Consider the following 22,274-nt stretch of genomic DNA (forward strand, 5'->3'; position numbering starts at 1 on the left):
TTGTTAGGAAAAGCGTAACACTTCATAGTTTAATATTCAACAAATTTGTACTAGTGTTATCAAGTTGACTCCCTAGTCTTTTCCAATCAATAGTCCAATAAATGATGCAATTTGAAAACAAAGTTTGTCCCTTAAAAAAAAAAAAAAAAAAAAAAAAAAAGGAAAACAAAGTTTGTCCTAAACAAACACTAGGCTACACTTATACAAGCCTTTCAATAATGTTTCAATCAACTTAATTATTATTGAAATTGGAAAGTTCTTCATGGCCCTCAAATGACATGTAGATACGTGTTGAGTTCACACACTAGAATGAATACTAAGAACCACACTATAAAAATCAACCAAACTTTCATTTGATTACTATATGTCTATATTACTTGTTTTTTTTTTCATTAGTTTCTTTCTTAAGTGTAGCAAAATGTCGTCTTTCACAAAACTCATAACTTTTGTAACCCTTTTATTATGCAACTTTGCATTACAAGTAACTCCATTATCATCTCAAGATGATAAAATCACAAGCTTACCAGGGCAACCCCCTGTTAATTTCCAGCAATTTTCTGGCTATATTACTGTCAACGAAGTCGAAAAAAGAAATCTTTTTTACTATTTAGTTCAAGCTGAAACTAACCCTTCTTCCAAACCCCTTGTTCTTTGGCTCAATGGAGGTTATTATTTTTTCCCACTTCTTTTTTTTTTTTTTTTTTTTTTTTTTGGTATTATATATTTAATTTTTGTATATTTTTACAGGGCCAGGTTGCTCATCTATTGGAGCAGGAGCATTTAGTGAACATGGACCCTTTAGACCAAGTGGAAATGGATTGATTAAGAATGAGTTTAGTTGGAATAAAGGTAAAGTCTTTATAATTTAATTTTATGAAAAAATTAGCTAATTCAAAAATGTAATTAGTATATAACTAATTAGTTGGTTAATATCATTGTTATTGATTTGATTTGATTGCAGAAGCAAATATGTTGTATCTTGAATCACCAGCAGGAGTTGGGTTTTCTTATTCTGCTAATAAATCATTTTATAATGGAGTTAATGATGAAATGACAGGTCTTTTATTTTACTAATTAATTTCATTTCATTATATGATTTGTACAAATATATTTTATCTATTAATTACTTGTATTATTTACTGATAAAATAAATGATTAAACTATATGTTCAGCAAGAGATAATCTGGTATTTCTTCAAAAATTCCTAGCAAAATACCCAGAATACAAGAATAGAGATTTGTTCCTCACTGGAGAGAGCTATGGAGGTCAGATTCTTATTCCACAATCTTTCTTTTTTTATTGTTACGACCAAAATAGTATATGGGACAATTATTAGACGACACTTACTGGTAATTAATATGTTGAAAGTTTGTTTCCCCTGTTTAAAAACAGGACATTATGTTCCACAACTTGCTAACCTCATTCTAAAATCAAGCCTCAAGTCAAATTTGAAGGGAGTTGCTGTAAGTGATAATCAATGATTAACAATTTAATTATGTGATTAATTAACTTTATTTTAGTGATTTATATGATTATTATGCTCCTGAAAATGCAGATAGGAAATCCACTGGTGGAGTTTAACACTGATTTCAATTCAAGGACAGAATATATTTGGTCTCATGGACTTATTTCAGATGCAACATATGAGCTTTCTGAAAAGATATGCAATTATTCACAAATTAGGAGACAAGCACAGAAAGGATTTCTCTCAGCACCTTGCAAATTAGTTATTTCACAAATTAATAGTGAGATTGGCAAGTTTATTGACTCGTACGATGTCACTCTCGACGTTTGTTTACATTCGGTTTCTCAACAAGCTCATGTACTACGCCAAATGATGGTAATACCAAGTACAAATTTTTCATTCAGTTTATTCGTTATTGGTTCTTGTCATTGCGTTACTTTTTGACTCGGGCTAGAATTGTCATAAACGATTGCACGTCGATTATTAATGAAAATATTGCATGATATTGTCTTAAAATGAACTGGCTAAGTGTTAATGTGTTATATCAATGTCTGAGTGTCGTGTATTCAACAGAGATGCTTGACGTATTGATTAATTTAATGGCAGGATGAAGAGAAAATTGATGTTTGTCTAGATGATGAAACAACCCAATACTTGAATAGAAAAGATGTACAAAAGGCTATGCATGCAAACCTTATTGGGGTAACTCAATGGGCTACTTGTAGCAAGTAAGATTCTTCTTAAATATTCTATTTTTGCACCAAAGATTCTGTTATAACATACAATACTAATTTGGTAACTTATATAAACATGGCACATTGATAATGCATTGATTAGATTAGAATATAGGATATATAGGTAAAGTCCCATGTGAGACGATAATATGTAGAATTAGAGATATTCCATTTAAATGCATACAATATAGTTTTTTGCAATAAAACTTTGATAATTTATAATAAGAGAGTAGGTTGCAATAACTCGTGACTTTTTTGTCATGACCTTTTTATCACGTTGGTTGTAGGTACCACGTCAAAGATCAATTAAATTAAAGTTTAAAATAATTGAGTTATTAGTTTTTTATAATTAGATTTTACACTATTATTTCTTACTATTTCATTAGCCATAAAAGTATATTTTTATGAAAGATAATGTTGTTTATGCGGTTTTTATATCTTAATTTAAAGGAAACTTAAAATTGTAAGTTGTACTATTATTTTTGTTTTTATTCACACAAAATAGTAAAAACATCGAATATTATTTAATTATAAAGTTTTTTGTGGTCCAAATTATAAAAAATTTGTAAAAACATTCTTTAGTAGAATAAAACCAAAAACTTATATCAGCCTAGCAGCGGCAGCATGGGGGTTAGAGTCAGCATGAGTTGGTCTTTGTTTTATTTGACCCGTGAGCATCATATCATATCTCACGTCCTATGTATGCCACCATTATTTTGCCATATTAATGTGATAAACCGTAATGTATTGATGATACAATAATTAAGCATAGACATAAATAGTACTCCATTCAACTTATCTTGTTCGAACTTAATTGAATTCGTAAATATGTGACTTTTGGGCTTTAATCTTGATTTGAATGACAATACAAAGTAAAAACACGTACAAGAATTTGTAGCGGTTCATTCATTTAAAGTAAGCTACATCCACTCATGGGGAAAATAGGAGCTTATATTACTCTACAATACTAATTCTTGGATATACATGTAGATATAATTTCATATAGCTTATACTCTAGTATTGTTAATTGGTTAATTTTCTACCATTATATTTTAACAATGGATGTTTTGTTAACAATGGTATAGTGTGCTCAACTATGACATGGACGATTTGGAGGTTCCTACTCTTCCACTACTTGGTACATTCACTAAAAGTGGCGTAAGAGTTTTGGTTTACAGGTAATTTTACTAATTACTTGGCAGAGTTTGATATATTTTTTTTCTTTAAAAGGGTAAATTATATGTAGTACTAAGGTTATGCTAGGGTAATTTTCTCTCAATATTAACCTCTACCTTGTTTACAATTCTCACATTAATCACATGTTCATGTAATTGTAAGTTTATAAACTACAGAGTAAGTCTTAAGTGTGCTGTCTTAGATATACAAGCCAAATAACAAACTTTCAACCTTGGATAATGACTTTCTACTGTTACAAATACCTTGTTTTTTTCCACCAAAAAAAAAAAACAAATACCTTGTTTTTTTTGGAGTGTACCCACAGAAATTAAGAAGGAGCAATAGCCACTAATTATACATAGTAGATCAAATATTCCTAGTTTATACAAGTAATTTACTAGTGTGTGAATGCTCTATGTTTTTTTATTTACATGTGATCAATTATTGTGGATATTCATGGACTTAATTTAACTTCAAAATATCATTCCATTTGATTATTTTAATTCTATTTGTGCAGTGGTGATCAAGATTCAGTAATACCATTCATTGGAACTAGAACGCTTGTAAACGGATTGGCAAAGGAGTTGGGACTAAACACTACGGTTCCTTATAGAACTTGGCTAGCGAATAGACAGGTCGATTTCTCATATTTTTGTATGATCATGCCATTTTATAGAATTAAAAATCACGTTGCACGTAAACCGGAAAAAAAAAAAAAAAAAAAAAAAAAAAAAAAAAAAAAAAAAAAAAAACCCAACAAACTCCAGTTATGACATGCCATTAAGGTGACCAAATTCAAGCGTTTATTACGCCTATTATTGAAGTAAAAAGAGGAGGATAAGAACTAACATCTTAATTTTGGCAGGTTGGTGGATGGACGCAAGTGTATGGTGACATTCTTGCATATGCAACTGTAAGAGGAGCTGCCCACGAAGTACCATTTTCGCAACCCGCTCGATCTCTCGTGCTCTTCCGCTCCTTCCTGGACGGGAAGCCACTACCAGATGTCTCACTTGCTCAATAATCTAATGGACCAAACATTATAATCACTAAATTTGATTCGGCCATATCTCATAACAGAAATTTCAGAAACCGCATGGATTGATTTGGTCATAATCAATTACGTACATTAAGTCAATAATACAAGAGTTCATTGCTAATTTACTCATTGCAAGAAATTTCAGTGATTAACGAATAACGACTATATCAGAAACTATTTTTTGCTATTAGCATATGTTGTGTATTGTGATAGCATTCAACTGAACAAAACCAAGATCAACCAAATCTTCGACTTTATAAGCTAAACAATTTAAGATGGTGAAACCAAGTCCATGAAATAAAAATCTGATATACAATCTGCTTTCACTGCACCAAATTATTCCTGATTCAGAAATGTTTCGACGTATGTGTTTCTTACAAAGGTAAGGAACAACGAATTTCAGGAGATGTGTCGTGGTTCACCCTACATGGCTTGTACACAACTTAAGTACAATGTTTTAGATATGCGAAAATCCATCAAAAATTTGAGTTCAGAGAAACAATATGGCCAAAGAATTTGAAAAAAGTAAGAAAAGTTGTACTTGAAAGAAGAAACATAATATTTTGAATCCATAATACAGTTTCACATTCAAGTAAAAAACATTGGTCAATCCGCAAAAGGATAAAATGGCATTCTATCACATTTTACCATCTTGAATATCAATTCCAAGATAGCTGCTTCATTAACAATGTGCAAAATTTAAATTTTCCTAAGATAACAATCATAGGGTGTACTTGATCAAGCCAGGAAATGACACTAAAATCAGTCATGGAGTGTTCCCATTATATCTTCATCTCGGTACAAGTGATACCTGCATTACATAGAACATCATCAGGATACATTTCCAACAATGGTGACTACTGACTAGTTAGAAGAAAATCAGGCATAACTTAGATGCATTTTGGAGTATACTATACATATTTTAGAATCAAAATCAAGATAAGTAATTTGCCACGAATGATGCAGAGTCGTAAAAGAGATGAGAAGTGGGTAAATGTATGAGCTCAGAAAATAAAGCACTATATTTTCAAAACAACTAAATTCAGTTAATGAGGAGATAATGGAACATAAAACACAGCAAAATATATTACTGAATGCTTCATTGTATAGGCCAGTGCCATACAATGCTACATCATACAATGCCATACAGTGCCATACAAATTACAAAACACAATTCATGCCTGATAAACTATGCTACATCATAAACTATGCTAGAACACACCTAAGGGCAAGGTTCTTATTGACACAAGTTAATAGCCTACTAGAGAGAGCACATTACATTATCGGAGCTTCTAACTATGCAGAAAACATCTCAACCCACAACCTCTACAAGTCCAAACTCCAGCTCTGTGTCACGTATTATAAGTCCATCTTTTTATTACTAAAGGTCAAAACTATCTTTTCTTGATGCCCCAAAACAGAAAAGTTCATATTAATACACGCAAGTGTTTCAAATCTCACCTATGTAAACGATGGCTGAATGAAAATAAAAAATGCAACAGAAGAATAATACCACTACAATAAATAATATTGGTTTATTTTTCTTCCAAAAAACTTGACAGATAACAAGAAAAGGAAATGAATTCTGCAATGAGGAACAATGAACATGAGCATCTAGCATGATATGCATGCTTTTAAGACTCTCAATCTTCAAGTTTTCCCAACCAAAAATCCTGATGTATGCATCAATCACATCATGACAACTTTATCTTAGTAACTGGTTTATCCTCCAGCTAAGGTAGCAACACTTTGTTACCTTTGCCCTAGTTTAACGAACTCTAGACTCCTAGTATCCTCCCTCTATTCTTTTTTGGGGGAAGGGGTGGGGGGGGGGGGGGGTGGGGGGGAACCAGAGGGTGTATACAGAGAGAATTCCCATTAACATTTTATATTAATAAGTAGGTCCCTAATATAGCAACATACTCAGTATCAGAAGTTCACATTGCTTGATATAATTCCCCACTCCCATCAAAATAGAAAGAAAAGAAAAGGCAACAGCTTAAATATCTTCAAAGGTCATTAACACGTTAAAAGTTTAAACACTTTTGGTGATGTTCTATTCAAGTCAAGCAGAGCTTGCTGATGCCTTGATGCTAGTTATAAACTTTTGAAACCCAATGTTCTCATTTTAAAAAAGAATTGGGATCTGGAAATCAGCATAGTGGGTAGATATGATATGATAATTACATTACTTCTATCAAAAACTTAATTACTCATAGTATATGGACTAACTTAAAATACTACGGAGTACTAAACCCCATATGCACTAAAAGCAGGTACTATACTCTTTTCCACGAAATACTTGCTTAGCTGCTTAAGCATTCAAACAAATGCCATAAATCTTTTTTATTTTTTTCATATAGGACCTTTAATCAGCAACTTTAAAGATTACAATATTTTATTCCTAGTGCAGATGGATCATAGACACACACTTGGATACAACAAGAAATACATTCCCTTCAATACACATTCTTACCAATGTTACCATCATATAGACTTCCCACATTGAATATCACACAAGTAGAGCAAATCTATTCAAGTTACGACTACTTTCATCTGGATTTAGTTGTCACGTTTGTACAAATAGCACCAAGAGTACATGTATAAGCATGAAATCATCAATCGAGGATCAAGAGTCAAAGCATTCAATTACAATAATCTGACTAAGAAATCACCATCTCGAACAAAAAGAAAAGTGCATGGAGAAAAATAAACTCACTCTTTTTCACCAAGCTTCACTGTAGTTCCTCCGTATTCAGGAAGGAGTACAGTATCCCCTTCTTTGACAGCAACAGGAATATGATTCCCCGTCTTGTCACGAAGACCAGGTCCAACAGCAAGAACTTTGCCAGAATCCAGCTGAAATCGGATCCAAGCAACAAAATTCAGTAATAAATCCTTGAACTGATTCAATTAATAAAAACCATACTCCCCAAAATAAAGCATCATAAACAAATTTCACAGCCAACAGCTTGGAAATAATACTCAATCAACCTATGAAGAACAAACATACAATTAATTTGCATAATAACCCCAACATCTCACAAATCACAATAATTCAGATGAATAGCAGAACATACTGCCATTGTAATCAGCAGATATTTTAATCAACAATAAAGTCGATCAGAATCATAAAACCCAATAATGTAGCACAATTTTAATCTAAAATAAGATGAACCCATTAATTTTCTTCGCATTTCATATAAAATCTAAGCAGATAGATAACAAATCTACCAATTTGCAACATACCCATTACAAAATCAAGCAAAAAAATACATTTTTACAGCAATTTCCCCCATAAACTAGTCATATGAAAGCAGAAAACAATAACGAAATATAAATTTGAGTAAAAATTAACAGAAATATTGAAGGAAATTGATACCTTGTTGCTGGTCTCAGGGAGTAAAATTCCGGCATGAGTCTTGGCAGGAGGAACAATCTTCTCTACCAAAACTCTGTTCAACAATGGCATCAAACGCTTCGCCATTTTTTCCAGAAAAATCACAAGAAAGAGGAAGGTGAAATAGACGGGAGAAAAACCCTAAATTAGTTCACTAGGGTTTATGAAAGAGAATAGGGTTTATGAATAATCAGGCATAAATTGCAGAAATGCCCTTTTAGTCAACAAATTAGAAGGTTCTAGTCTTCTCTAGTGAGGTTAGGGATTTTAATACTTAATTGGCCCAATTGTTTCGGGTCTTGGTTTAATTCTTATCTTTTGGGCTTCTTCTTTTGTGTGTTGAAATTTTATGGGCTACTAAACACACCATCGTGACTCGTGGTCGTGGTCGTGGTTGTGGTTGTGGTCGTGATCATCCTTATTTTGTCTATTATATTCCTCGAGTGTACATAAATTTGTTGAAAATAATACGAGAATATAAAATGTGGTTAAGGAATGTTTTTGGGCGCGTGAGATACACACTTGGCACATTGCATAAGCCATAATCATGATGTGTGTGAAAGTATAAGTATACTTTGGTGTATAACGTAAAACTAAATGTAAATATAAATCGATGTAAAAAAAGGTAAATATAGACCTTAATGATGGTTTGACTAGCTTATTGTTTAGTTAATCCGTAGTAAAGTGTTAAAGGAAATAATTGCTATATAATATGTACTTAAATGTGTAAACTGATCAATAAGAACATTGGAACAATTAATTGCTTAGTGAATTTCTTAGAACCCTAGATAAAGAGTAGTTTATTTGACCAACTTTAGGATTGTAATAAACTTAAATAATTATTGCTAGTATTTGTTAATATTTAAAACTAAGGTTATGTTCAATTAAGCTTAAATAAGTTGATGGTATAGAGCTAAAATTGTGGTGGGAGCCGAGAGAAAGAGAGAGAGATGAAGTTAAAAGGTGGTGGGATTGGGGCTCGTTAGCTAATAAAAAGACATACTCCGTAGAAAAAGAGAGATAAATCTATGGTGAGAACCGCATCATGTAAGTATCATTATAATCATCTGCATTATATTAGTATTACTATCATTACACTATATAATTGTTGTTATTTAATTGGATGACGGTACCACTTTTATCTTCTACAATATAATACAAACATGTCACGTTATATATGCATTTTGTAAATGATCATAAATTACACCTATTACTATACTAGCAGCTACAAACTCCTCTAGTAGGGTACACTCGTGTATACAACAGATTTTGCACATACCGATCCCAACTTTTACTATTGCTATAAAACCAAGTGATGATTTCTCATTACTACAAGCAGCTAATAGGTTTAACTTAAGCCTAGCTAGTCAAAATATCATTGAACTCTTGACTAAGAAGCATATGAGAAGTTGGTCAATCAAGGTTATATATATAGAGGTTACACTTAAACAGTTACACCAAGTACTTGGAACGGTCCAAGGTAATAGAATTTAGAATAGTAGCTTAGTTTGATTGTCAATGTCACAAACTCACAAATTTGGTTGTGACTTGAGATTTTGTTCCAAAATGATGACCCCATGGTTGTCACCAGTTCATAAACCCACTAAAGGTTTTAATAATTTGATACATAATCATATATAGTATAGTGTTACAAACTATTTTTAGGGCCATTTGATCTGACTACCTTATATCGCATTACATGTATTTATAATTTTTCACCATTAGGAATCTCTTTAATTATTATCATTAGATTATCTTTAATGAAAGCGATTGTGTTTAATAGAATACTAAGCAACATCATTATTTTTACGTAAAAGTTTTTGTGTTTAGAATAATTAGCAATTGTCATATCCAATAGTATTGGCCCCCTTCTTTTAGTTAGCACATTCAACAAATTCCCCTATAATGTTTGTTCTTGCCGGAATTATCACCTCTCGTCTTACTAGATACGTTTTCGTACGTATATTTTTGTTTAAAAAATTTATAGTAAGAACTTATATTCGTTAATGTCTGTGATTGAGTTTATGTCAGCCTTAAATATATTATAATTCTCTTTCTAAAAACAAAGTTATCGTATTGAGTATATATATATCACATATTCAATCCATAATCGATAAATTAATTAAGGGTGTAATTACAAACGTAATTCGTCGATTTATGGCCTTTTGCGTGAACAACAAAGACATTGTAGGGCCTTATTTGTAAGGACTCAATAGATACATGTTCAAAGGGCAGGTCCAACGTTGGACATCCAATGTGGGTAAGGGCCATACTATGCACAAACACAAAATAAAGAATGCAAGTACAATCGTGAATAGTCGTGCAACCTGTCGTCCTTAAACTCAAAGGTGCTTGGACTCTTGGAGCAACTTACAAGAGGGACTACATAATATAATAACACACATCACTACTCCGAACATGCTTTTCCAAACGGGAATATAATATGTTCTCATGTAGTAGTACGGGTACATAGAATAACAATTTGTGTAGTCCTCGATAATTAATAAATGGTTCAAATAAAGAAAATAAAAAGGTGACAAAAATCAAGGTTTCAATCTAATATGTAAATGGAAGCATAATTGTAGGGGTTGGTTATCGAAGTTTGGCATCATGTCAATTCCTAAAAATCTAGATTTGAAATGATGAATTTATGTTAGTTGAAGCAAATTAATCCATGATTTGGCAAGCCATGATCATGGATTAACCGAAATTTTCTTTATAATTGGCATTTGTTGCAATGGATTCTTTAATTTAACAGTTTAACAAGCAATGACATAGAAACTATTAGTCCACATGATCATCCAAATTTCAAAAACAGATTCGAAATCATCCAAACCAATACTTGTCATCTCATTTTATTTATTGAAACAAATAAATAGATAGTGAATTAGTGATATATTATCTCATAGTTTCAACTCGTTCTCATTCATCTCAACTTGAGTGGTACAAAAATTGGTCTCACAAACCATTATTAAAGACTAATCATCTTATCTTTAAAACATAACTTGTTTTCCATGGTAGAATCTTGACTAAGAAAATGACAAATATATGCTTGTTGAAAAGAACTTCCCGTCGATCATATCTTTTCATTGTCCCTTATATATTTAACGATGATTGTCACATAAAAAAGTCAAAAGTATGCACAAAACCTTGTAAAGACAAGTAAGGAGAGTATATAACAGTAAACCGTTTTATATATTTAAGGTAAAAGAAGCTAATTAATCCTATATTTAAGAGTCATGCAAGTGAAGAAAAAAAACATGATTACCAATTAATGAGGTCAGCCATAGACAACCTAGCTCATTATGATGAGATATTTCATACTTTCAAGTAGTAGTAATAGTAGTTGATTTTCTAATGATGTTGAGCCCCATAACTTTGACCAATAAATATGAAAATAAAAAGTGAAGAATTTTTGCTAAAAAAAATGTTAAAATTAAAGAGGGTTCTTTGAAAAAGATAATATCATTGGAAAAAAAAAATGGAAGATTAGGAGGGCCAAAAAGGTTATTGCTTGGAGGGCAAAACTATATAATTCTTCAACCCTAATGATGTAGTATGTACTCATTACGACAATTCCCATCTATATAGATTTGATTTCTTTTGGTTTTATGTTGCAACTTATCAGAATTGTTGCCACTCAAACTTCAACATTATTTTTCTTTGGTTAGCTTATTTGATAATCCTACAATTTTTAAAATATTTCCCTATTTCATAGTTATTGCAACTGTTTAACCGACATATTTGTTAATGATCAAATTCGAGTGCAAACATATGCAATGTCTTTTGTATTGATTAATTGATATGATGAGTATTTGTATACATCAAATTACACAATAATAACATTTGATTTTTATATTTTAGTATGTGAGTCATATGATTGCAATAAGCTAAGTATTTAATTGAGGGAGTATTAGTAACCTCTCCTTCTATTCTATGCTTATTTACCAATAAAAATTAGGTTAAGTAATTATGATGAGAAAAGTTTAATTTGTTTTCTTTTGTGTTGTTAGGCACCAAACTTAAATTAACATTCCATGTATCCCTCTATAATAAGTAAATTTCTATTTGAATATCTTGAAATAAGACAGCTCAGACGTAAATTTAGTAAAAACAGATTATTAATTCTCTCATGATATGTACTACTCCGTATTGATCTTTTATCAAGAATTAAAGAGATAAACACTAAAGTTTGGTATGGTGGACATGTAGAACCATATAAAAAGTCATATAAAAAGTCATATGAAAAGCCACAAAGAAAAGTCACACAAGTGTGAGCTGAGATTTGATCTTATGAAAAAAAAATAAAAAAAAATTGGGTGGGTCGAATATATCTGACATTAATAATCTAATATTTGGCATTAGATTATTAGATTATTAATGTCAGATATTAAATTATTAATGTCAAATGTCTAATAATATAATGTCAGATATTAGATTATTAATGTTAGATATATTGAACTCGCGTTGAGTCAATTCTCACGCAAAATGTTTTTTGATCTTTAAGTTTAAGCTACAAACCGCTTGCCAAACTAAAACATTATTACCAATTAATCTAACTAATTTAACATTAACACCATCCCTGATACAAAGTTTTTATTTATACATATTGGGGAGTCTTAGTCGTATTAGTTGAGCCATTAGAGTATTAGACTCTTCTTCTCCACTCATTCAGCATGTTAATAATTCTAATGTTTTTGTTAGTACATGTCACCAACCATATACATGCATGGAATATTATTCTTTTGATTTCAACTCACACTTCATTATCCTTACACAATGGTGGAAATGAAAATAGTATAGTGCACCCGGGTGCATCTTGCTGGAAAGAACATTAGACATATTTTAAAGAATATGGGCCAAAAAATTAAAGAATATTCTAGTGTTTGAAAAAGAACATACATGTGTTTGACAAAAGAACATATTTGTGTTTGACAAGAACATGACATTACAAAGAACATAAAGTCTTTACAAAAAGAACATGTTATTTTTCATGGTTACTCGGGTGGTTTAACGTGTTTGAAAAAAGAACATTATATTTGACAAAAAAGAACATTCTTGTGTTTGACAAAGATAGAGATGATCATTGGGCGGGCCGGGCCAAGGTTAAAAAAACAGCTCACTTATCGGGTCGGGCCAAGTTTTGGGCCGAAATTTTTGTGCCCAAACCCGCCCAAAATGGTCCAGCCATGCGGGCTTTTCGGGTCGAGTGAAAAATAATCAACTAAAATGCATAAAAACGCATTCCCAAACCGGCTCAAAAAATTAAATTACGGGTTGGGTCCGACCCGATTTTGGGGGCTAAAAATTCTTCCCAAAACCCGTCCAAAATCGGGCTGAGCTGGTCTAACTTTGATCACCTCTAGTGCCTAAAGACCATAAAGTCTATACAAAAAGAACATGATAATACATTAAAAAGAACATCTTCTTTTTCCGGGTTACTTGGGTGATTTTTTTTTTTTTATGTACATACATTAAAGAACATATTATATAATGTAAAGAACATAAACTCAAAGAACATAATAATCAAACTTAAAGAACATATTATGCTCGCGCTCTGTATAAATATCTATAATGCTCTTTGTTTTTGCCCATGTTCTTTTAAATATAGTTAATGTTCTCGGGTGCACCAACCACACATTAGCTAAGATTTATTAAACGTTTGATTTTTCTGACAAAGAATAAGAAATATTGAAAGAATTAGTAAAAAAAAAGTTTGATTTTTCTGACAAAGAATAAGAAATATTGAAAGAATTAGTAAAAAAAAAAAAAAAAAAAGTAAGAAATGGGCGTATTGGGTTTCGAACTCTGACCTACAAAGGCTACAATATATGAGATATGAGCTAAAACCAAATCAACCAAGTAACCTTGTCTTTCACCATATCGTAGCTAAAACTTTTTATATATTCTTTGAATCTAGGCCACCCCTGGATCCATCTATGCTCAAATCAAATCAGTTATAGATTTTTACCTTTGATATTGAGTATTACTTGGATCGGAGTGCATAGTAGTAAACTTTATGACACTATTATATTATGGAGTAACATTTAAATAAAGGAAAGACCATTTATTTCAACAAGCTAAGTGTGTTAAAGTTCAAAATAGTTTGAAATGAGACTGGGCAACCCGAACAAAGAAGAAGAAGTTTGGTTCACAACTAGGCTTAAGAGCTTCTGTACTAAAATAAATTGGCAATATTAGGAGTTACTCCTCTACCTTATAAAGTGGAACCACCTCTCTCCCTTCTCTAATGTGAGACACTCACAAGTGGGTTATAATGGATTTTAACAAAGTGTGAGGATGGACATTTAACCTACTAATAATTAAAATCATGATCCTTATTAATGTCATCATCAAGTCCTTTAATAATTGTGTAATCATGTATTAGGCGATTTCAATGTTGATTTTATGAACCCTATGGTAGATTATTATAAGAGACCATCTTCCCCTCTATAACTCAATTAGCACTTATCCGTTACATACATTTTCTTTTGCTCTTAAATTACTCGTCCCAACTGTCTCATTTAATGGGAATTCCTTGACCTTGATCTTTGGAGTTGTCTTCTTGTCTTGTAGTAAGATTATTTATACGGAGTAAGCATCATATATACTCTGTTATTTAATTCTTCAGTTTCTCAATAGTTGTAACCATTTGACTTTTATATTCATCGGTACCTAATAAAACAATCAATATACTTATTTAATTATAAATTTAAAATAAACCCATCAACAATTAATGTATTTTTACATATTATTTCTAATAATTGGAGCCAAATTATATATATATGGTGGCCAATGCGCGCGATGCGCGCGAAATGGCTAGCCAATGCGGAGAAGTTATCAAGGCTTGTCTTTGTACTAAATATTTTAGCTTGTACATAGTTATGATTAGTAAGCATTTTGCATGTAAAATGTCTTATGCAATCTTTAAATACCTTGAAACTGATAAGAATTAATACAATGAACCTTTAGAAAGAGTAATAATCGACTATTAAGTTCAAAATCATGTATCCTTAACCTTTTCTTATGTATTTTAAAGAGTAAAAAATAGCATTTACATGCTTTTATTTTAGAGTCTAGATGATTCTCTAGAATAAAATTTTGATACATATTACAAGCTGAAAAACAAAGAGAAACAAACAGAGGAATAATGAAATTTTGCATCAATTTGTTCTTGGGTACCCTATGAGTAGTTAGGACTCTAAGGTGTTAAATTTTAGTTTTGAGTTTGAATTTTGCTCAAGTCCAATGCAACATACATTTATACTTAGTATTGCTGTTAAGTCTAATATGATCATTAATACTCTGTGATTAAACCCAATGTAAGAAGAGCTGAGTTATCCAATGTAGGCAAGCTTGGGCTCAGCTTAATTCAACTCAACAATAAAAAGAAATACAGTAAATCATTAAACTGATACTCATTAGATACAGAGCATATAGCATTATTAGGCTGCATCATAGCAGAATCTCACCAGAAAAGTGGTATCTTCTCTTCTAACAAGTAACAATAAATCTTTAAGGTAGGTTAGGATTGATAAGAGAAATACTCACACCTCCTTTCCTTCAAATATAGAATATACATCCAGAGCCTAAGCATAAAGGCATTCTACTCCCTTTAAAAAACATGTACCTTGAAAAATTGCATCTTTTAAAGTTGTGGACTCTCATTTTACGCTCTTAATCCCAAAATTATAATCGAAATTTAGATGTCATTTGTATCTCATAACAACGAATCTAATAGCAATGTTGAAAGTCACCTTTGTAAAATTCTACAATCCCCAAAATCAAAACCAAAGTACAATCTAAAGATCATAAATAAAAATCCTAAAAAATCTTATAGGGAAAAAATTAAAGTACCTTTTAATCGGATTTGTGGTAGCGCTTAAGTGGACAAACCACAAAGTCACTGACAAATATTCATGAAATGATCAAATTGAAAGAATAGAAAGAGACATGAGGGGCTTCCATGGGGTAGTGCTCGGAAGTTGGTATATTTCCCTCGCTTATAGTGTTTCTAGTTCTCCATTCATTTCAATTATCTACTATATTTTTTTCTTTCAAAATCCAATCAAATTTAGGAAAAATAGATGAAAACCCAAACCCTAAAATTTAAAAAGGATAATACCTTAAAATATAAAATCAATCAAAACCTTATAAAACAATTGAAATTAAAATTGAAAAATACCTTTGAAGATTGTCAGTGACCTTGTGGTTGAAACTTGAAACCAATAATTCAACCGATTGAATGTGAAGATGAAAAAGTACGTAATAACATAGAGAAGATATACAATATTAAAAAAATATTGTAATATTAAATAAGGGCAAATTCATAAATACACATTTTTGGGGTTATAATTGTCACAACACTATTCATAAGAGCAAGATTCTACTTTTTATAAAGTAGGGATATATATATGAGAATTTTTTTGGGCTCTCGTGAGAATTTTTCTTATATGAGAATTTTTCTTATGTGAGAACACTCTTTATGTTCTAAATTTTTACTCGTATGTTCTAAATTTTAAATATGATGTTCTAAACTTTTCCTTAGGTGTTCTAAATTAAATCAAATGTTCTAATTTAGTATTCACATGTTCTAAACCATAAATTAGTTAAGTTTGATGTCATAAATTTTAAATAACTTGTTCCAAAATTTTAATTTATATGTTCTAAATTTTAAAACGTGTGTTCTAAGATTTTTAATTATATGTTCCAGATTATAAAGCGTATGTTCTATTTTTTTACACATATGTTCTAAATTCTTTACTCACACTTTCTATATTCTATATCAGTTTGTTCTAAATTTTTATTCACATGTTCATAATCTTAAATCAGATGTTCTAAATTTACTCATATGTTTAAAATTTCATAAAGCAAATTTTATAAATTTTTAATCACTTGTTCTAATTCTTAAATCAGATGTTCTAAACATATTACTCACACAAATGTTCTAAATTATTACTCATATGTTCAGAATTTTAGTTTGAGTCACATGTTCTAAATTTTAACTCGCATGTTCTAAATTTTTACTCACATGTTCTAAATTTTAAATCAGTTCTCATATAAGTATGAATTCTCACATATGAACCTATTCTTACTGGATCCCTCATATATATATATATATATATATATATATATATATATATATATATATATATATATATATATATATATATATATATATATATATATATATATATATATATATATATATATATATATATATATATATGAGAACTAAGGTGAATAATAGAAACTAAGAACCAATCTCAGCCATTGATCACACTCAATCTGATGTCTCATGTTTCACCCGCATTCATTAATGGCATTTTCATAATTTTGCGGTTTTTGTAACTTTTTTCCAGTTTTTTAACTTTTAAGGCAATTTCATTTACTTTATGACTGATTTCATTTACTTTTACTAACTTTTTATTTACTTTTTAGAAATAAAACTGGAAAACACTTTGCAAAATTGAAATATTACGAAAATGTCATTAATGACACAGGAAGCATGTGAGTCATCCAATTAACCTGATTTAAGGGCCTAGATTAGTTCATAGTTCTTATTATAGCCTTGGTTCTCATTATAACTTGGTCTATATATATGTAGGAATTAACCTGATTTAAGGGTCTAGATTAGTTCCTAGTAAAAAATGTAGGAATTACTAGCTAGTGTAGTACTCTAATCAAGTAATTAGTACTCCGTAATACTTAAAATGACATGATCGACCGTTGCTTAAATTGTTTAAGCCACTCAGTCTATTAAATTATTTGAATCATTATCAAGATTATTAGCGTAGGTATTTGACTAATGTGCACATGAATACATGATAGATATGACCAAAGAATGCAGGTGGGCTAGGTTTCCAGCGAACATTGCCTCTTAACAAGGCATTCATTGCAAAGTTAGGGTGGAAAATTATCTCCGAACCTAATAGTCTATGGGTTAAAATCATTAGAGATAAATATCTATGTAATAAATCCTTCTTGAATGCACTCCAAATGTTAAAGATTCTCATATTTGGAGGAAAATCCTTGCCCAACGGGAAATTTTAAGAAAAGGAATTCGATGGAAGGTTGTAAATGGAATGGATATATACTTTTGGATTGATAATTGGGTAACCAACCAAAGCTTACTTGAACTACTTTGTATGGATCCTAATCAAGTTGAGTTAGACACAAAAGTTTCGGACTTCATTCTACCCAACAAACAATGGGATAGACATAAGCTATGATACTTTCTCCCAGACAATATCGTTTCTCAAATATTAGGAATTCCATTACCCAACAACACGATGCTAGATATGCCGGTGTGGGGTCTTACTTCGTCTGGCACATTTACAGTTGAATCCGCCACATGGCTTGCCCATAATCTTGACCTTGATGATAAATGGGAAAATCTTTGGATATGGAAATTAGATATCCCCCCTAAGCTCCAAATCTTCTTGTGGCAAATTCTTCATAATAGTCTAAGCGTTCGAGATACACTTTACAAAAGAAATGTAATTCCTTTTAGTGATTGTGGTCTATGTAATGTTCATAGTGAAACAGTGAACCATCTCTTTCTCTCTTGCATTCATTCTAAAGATGTTTGGAACCATACCTTAGTTAGGAATTGGTTGGATAGTAGAGTTCCCAACATTGATTTAGTTGAAGCACTTTTATGCTTAAAAAAACACAAACTATCTATTAGGAAATTTATCTTCCTTATTTGGAGTATTGGAAAGAGCGAAATTCTATAATTTTCAGCCAAGAATCCTTTGATATTCCTAGAATTTTCCACCGAGCGCAATTTGCGTTCAATGAGTGGCACTACAGAATTCTCACCGATACCTTTTCTTCATCGGGATCTCCTATTCGGAGATCCTCATCTTCTCCTTATCATTCTTCAACAAACACCATCATGGTTTTCTGGGAGGCCCCACCAACAAATTTCTACAAACTCAATTTTGACGGTTCAATACTCAACAAGTCAGCAGCAGCAGGGATTCTCATCAGAGACAGTAGTGGGGCAGTTTTAGGAGCTCGCGCTTTCAACCTCGGCACCACCAAGGTTTTCATAATAGAGGCCATCGCTCTTCATAAAGGCATTCTTCTAGCTCTTGAGCGTGGGATCAAAAATATCATAATTGAAGGTGATAATCTTTTGGTAATCAACTCCGTTAATGGCATCTAGTCAACACCATGGCAAATTGATTATATTATTAAAGACATTTGTTCACTTCTAAGCAATTTTGATAACTGGAGCATTCGTCACATCTTTCGGGAGGCAAATCAAGCAGCGGACTGGATAGCAAATGTTGGTCATTTAGTTAGTACGTAATAGTATGGATATAGTTCCTTGTAATAATTCTTCTTTATTTCCCATCCTTTCTTCCGACGCATTAGGAATTCCCCTCGTGAGGAGGGTTTCCTAATGTTTACTTTTTTCTTACCATTGTAAAAAAAAAAAAAAAAAAAAAAAAATTGTTGCTGGATAGTTCTTTAACCTATATTATACACCAACATAATATAAATTGTTACTTACATAAATTATATGTGAATATAATTATAATATAAAACATTGTTTAGACTTTAGAAGATTCGTCAAATTTATCTTTGATTTCTTAGGAAATTAATTCCAATATTGCAATAGTATTTATAAATATTGTTTAGGTTGATGAAGGATAATTGCATGGTTAATATCCTCAGAGTAATTCTTGATAAGGTTTAATTTTGTGTAGAGTTTTTTCGAACTTAAATTTATACCACACCTAGCTATATTTTGTTTAACTCGATCGATCTACTATATTTCAACATGGTCCAAAGCCCAAAGCCTTGGTTTGACCGAGTTATCGTCCTTAAATGTGGGCTAACACATACAATTCATTGTCTCTGCTGAATTGATTGCAATTTTTCAGTCATCTAACCCGACCTGATCCATGACCAATCCTCTTGGAGGATAATTTATTTCTTGACTGTATGGGAGCTGAGGCATCTTTGAGGTAAAAAGGAGAATGTGGGTAGAAAAAAAGTAGTAGTCGTCCATAACATTATGGCTATTCATTTCCATACAAGTTGCACCACTACTAAAAAAGGGCATTACTCAATTCAACTTTGTTTATTTAGGAGGAGGTGGAACGATGGACTTTCCTATATATTTCCATTCTATTTACTACTGTTTAAATGCATACATACTATACTATAAGGTGGTCCTAAATAAAAAGGGAATATGCTTCTTTAAGACCACTATTTTGTAGAGATTTCCTGAGTTCAAACCATTATCCACAACCAATTTTGTACCCACATTGACTGGATGTTGCTGAACCTTAATGAATCACTTCCTCCGTGTTATTATAGTTGACACGTTTTGACTTTCGTCACTATTTATATAAGCTACTTTAAATTCATTTCATTATTTATTACTTAAGAAATAGATTATTTCAAGTTATACGTTGATAGCAAATGCGCCTAACAGAAATGTGTCAATTGATATGAAACACAGGACTTGAGATATTTATTATTACATGCTCAATTAAATTCTTCTTTGTTACTCATTAATTAACAAGTTTATTAAAATTGTAAACATGGCATTAGAAGGGAAAAGGCTAAGGTTAATTAAATGATTAGATCTCTCAAAAAATTATTAGAAAATTTAAATGATTAGATTATACATAATGAGATATCTATGAAATGTATTCGAGACTTCGATGAGAAGTAATAAATGACTCAATATGTCAATATTTCAAACGACATATTATTACAAATGAAAAAAGATTAATTAAAAGGTTAGATTGATCTCTTGAAAAGATTAATAAAATTATTAAAAAATTAGTGATAAATACAATATGTAAATGAAATTATATTATGAAATGTAATTCATGACTAGCTTTAAAGTGAGAAAGTAATAAGTGGGTCAAAATGTTCGTATCACATCGATCTTAAGACTTGCAAAACAGTAAAAAAATAAAATAAAATTTCATATTCATATTTCCTTTTAAAGGCATTAAGAAAAAGTAAACAAAAACACCATCATTTCTCTTAAGAAAAATCACCGCCCCATGGTGCAAAATCTTACTAAATTCCACTTCTTTTACGTCCCCACCAATTCTTAAGTATTTTAGCAATTTCACTAATTTTCTTTTGGAAATTTTGCAATTATAATTACTTTTTTGTAAGAAATCTTCATATTCAAGATCAATGTGAAATAAATTCTATGGTATCATTCGATCTTTATATTATAACTCATTACGTGTACATAAATAATTATGATTAATTATGTATATTGCCACAACAATTTCTTAGATGTAGTTTTTGGAATTAGTACATACGTGTGGTCATTATTGGACTGAATTTCATTTGCACCAATTGCACCAAAAAATAATAATGTGCATAGTCAAAAAAGGATATATTCATGATCAAGTGCACATCATAGTTTATGATAGAGTGGTCGTGTTTTTGCTAATTAAAGTAAAAACAAGTGATATATAGTAAATATAAATGACTTTAACTTAAATTAAACATTAATAACATTAATCAACACGTGATGACTGAATTCCATATATATCAATCGCACCAAAAAAAATCATCTATGTAGTCAAGAAAGGATATATTCATGATCAAGTGCACATCATCGTTCATGATAGCAGAGAGGCCAGGTCATGCTAATACTAATTAAATTGAAAGAAGTGATATATAATAAATATAAACGACATTAACTTTGTTGGGAGTAATGCAAGTCGAAAGATTCAAGTCGATCGATTGTATTAAGCTATTTGATGATAAGCCTCTTATCCTGCTTTGCCCTGGCAGGGCGGACTTCCTAACAAACTTAAATAAAACATTAATAACATTAATCAACACGTAATGACTTTATCACGCATTACGTACAAATAGCCTAGGCCATAACTTTATGTATAAGAAATGCATGTTTGCCGTGTTATATACTTCATAAGTTCATAACCATTTAACAACAAAAAGATTTATGATAGAGTATGCATTCATAAGGAGATAATGTTTTGACTAATCAAACTTAGTCGACTTTTAGCCAAATAGTATCATTTTTTGTTTCAAGTTGTAACAATTTCAACTGTTAAAGATTTAAAGTAATTGCTTTAACTACTAAATGACATATGAGATACCAAAGTCAAAAGTTCATGCTATTATAAGATGTCTGGTGAGTCGTTCTATTTTATTTTTGGTTTAATGCAATGAAAGAGTGAAGACAGAATTATATTCCCACCCTTCTAAAAATAAATTCACACTGTTTGTTTTTTTTGGGTGCAAATTTGACACTGTTTGTAATTGTAAGGTAAAGCTTTGAATTTTATTTGCACTATTAAATTAAAAGAAAAAGAGCATTGAATTTCCTGAAATTTGAAAAATAAAATAAAATAGTGAAAGAAAGACAATAATTTTATTATTTTAAGACAAAGATTTTAGTGAAGCAGTTGTATGTAGTAGTAATGAAGTACGAGTATAGTA

General features: G+C 30.9%; 3 protein-coding genes across 3 annotated transcripts; 2 read left to right on the top strand and 1 right to left on the bottom strand.

Annotated features, from left to right (window-relative positions):
• Positions 1-347: 347 nt before the first annotated feature.
• LOC110710568 (serine carboxypeptidase-like 45) lies at positions 348-4,573 on the top strand. Its single transcript, XM_021888895.1, has 10 exons — positions 348-665; positions 748-849; positions 962-1,057; positions 1,173-1,265; positions 1,393-1,463; positions 1,556-1,840; positions 2,072-2,193; positions 3,285-3,377; positions 3,893-4,010; positions 4,241-4,573. Exons 1-10 carry the CDS (start codon positions 365-367, stop codon positions 4,397-4,399), a joined length of 1,440 nt encoding a protein of 479 aa, XP_021744587.1. The 5' UTR covers positions 348-364; the 3' UTR covers positions 4,400-4,573.
• A 356-nt stretch (positions 4,574-4,929) lies between these two features.
• Positions 4,930-8,012, bottom strand: LOC110710569 (10 kDa chaperonin, mitochondrial-like). The gene is made up of 3 exons (XM_021888896.1): positions 7,797-8,012; positions 7,134-7,273; positions 4,930-5,225 (listed from the first exon to the last, which is right to left on the bottom strand). The coding sequence occupies exons 1-3, from the start codon at positions 7,899-7,901 to the stop codon at positions 5,177-5,179; spliced, it is 294 nt and encodes a 97-aa protein (XP_021744588.1). The 5' UTR covers positions 7,902-8,012; the 3' UTR covers positions 4,930-5,176.
• A 10,103-nt stretch (positions 8,013-18,115) lies between these two features.
• On the top strand, positions 18,116-18,987 carry LOC110710617. The gene is made up of 2 exons (XM_021888943.1): positions 18,116-18,361; positions 18,505-18,987. Exons 1-2 carry the CDS (start codon positions 18,116-18,118, stop codon positions 18,985-18,987), a joined length of 729 nt encoding a protein of 242 aa, XP_021744635.1.
• Positions 18,988-22,274: the final 3,287 nt, after the last annotated feature.

The sequence above is a fragment of the Chenopodium quinoa genome, unplaced genomic scaffold, assembly GCF_001683475.1.
Source record: "Chenopodium quinoa cultivar QQ74 unplaced genomic scaffold, ASM168347v1, whole genome shotgun sequence".
Lineage (NCBI taxonomy): Eukaryota > Viridiplantae > Streptophyta > Magnoliopsida > Caryophyllales > Amaranthaceae > Chenopodium > Chenopodium quinoa.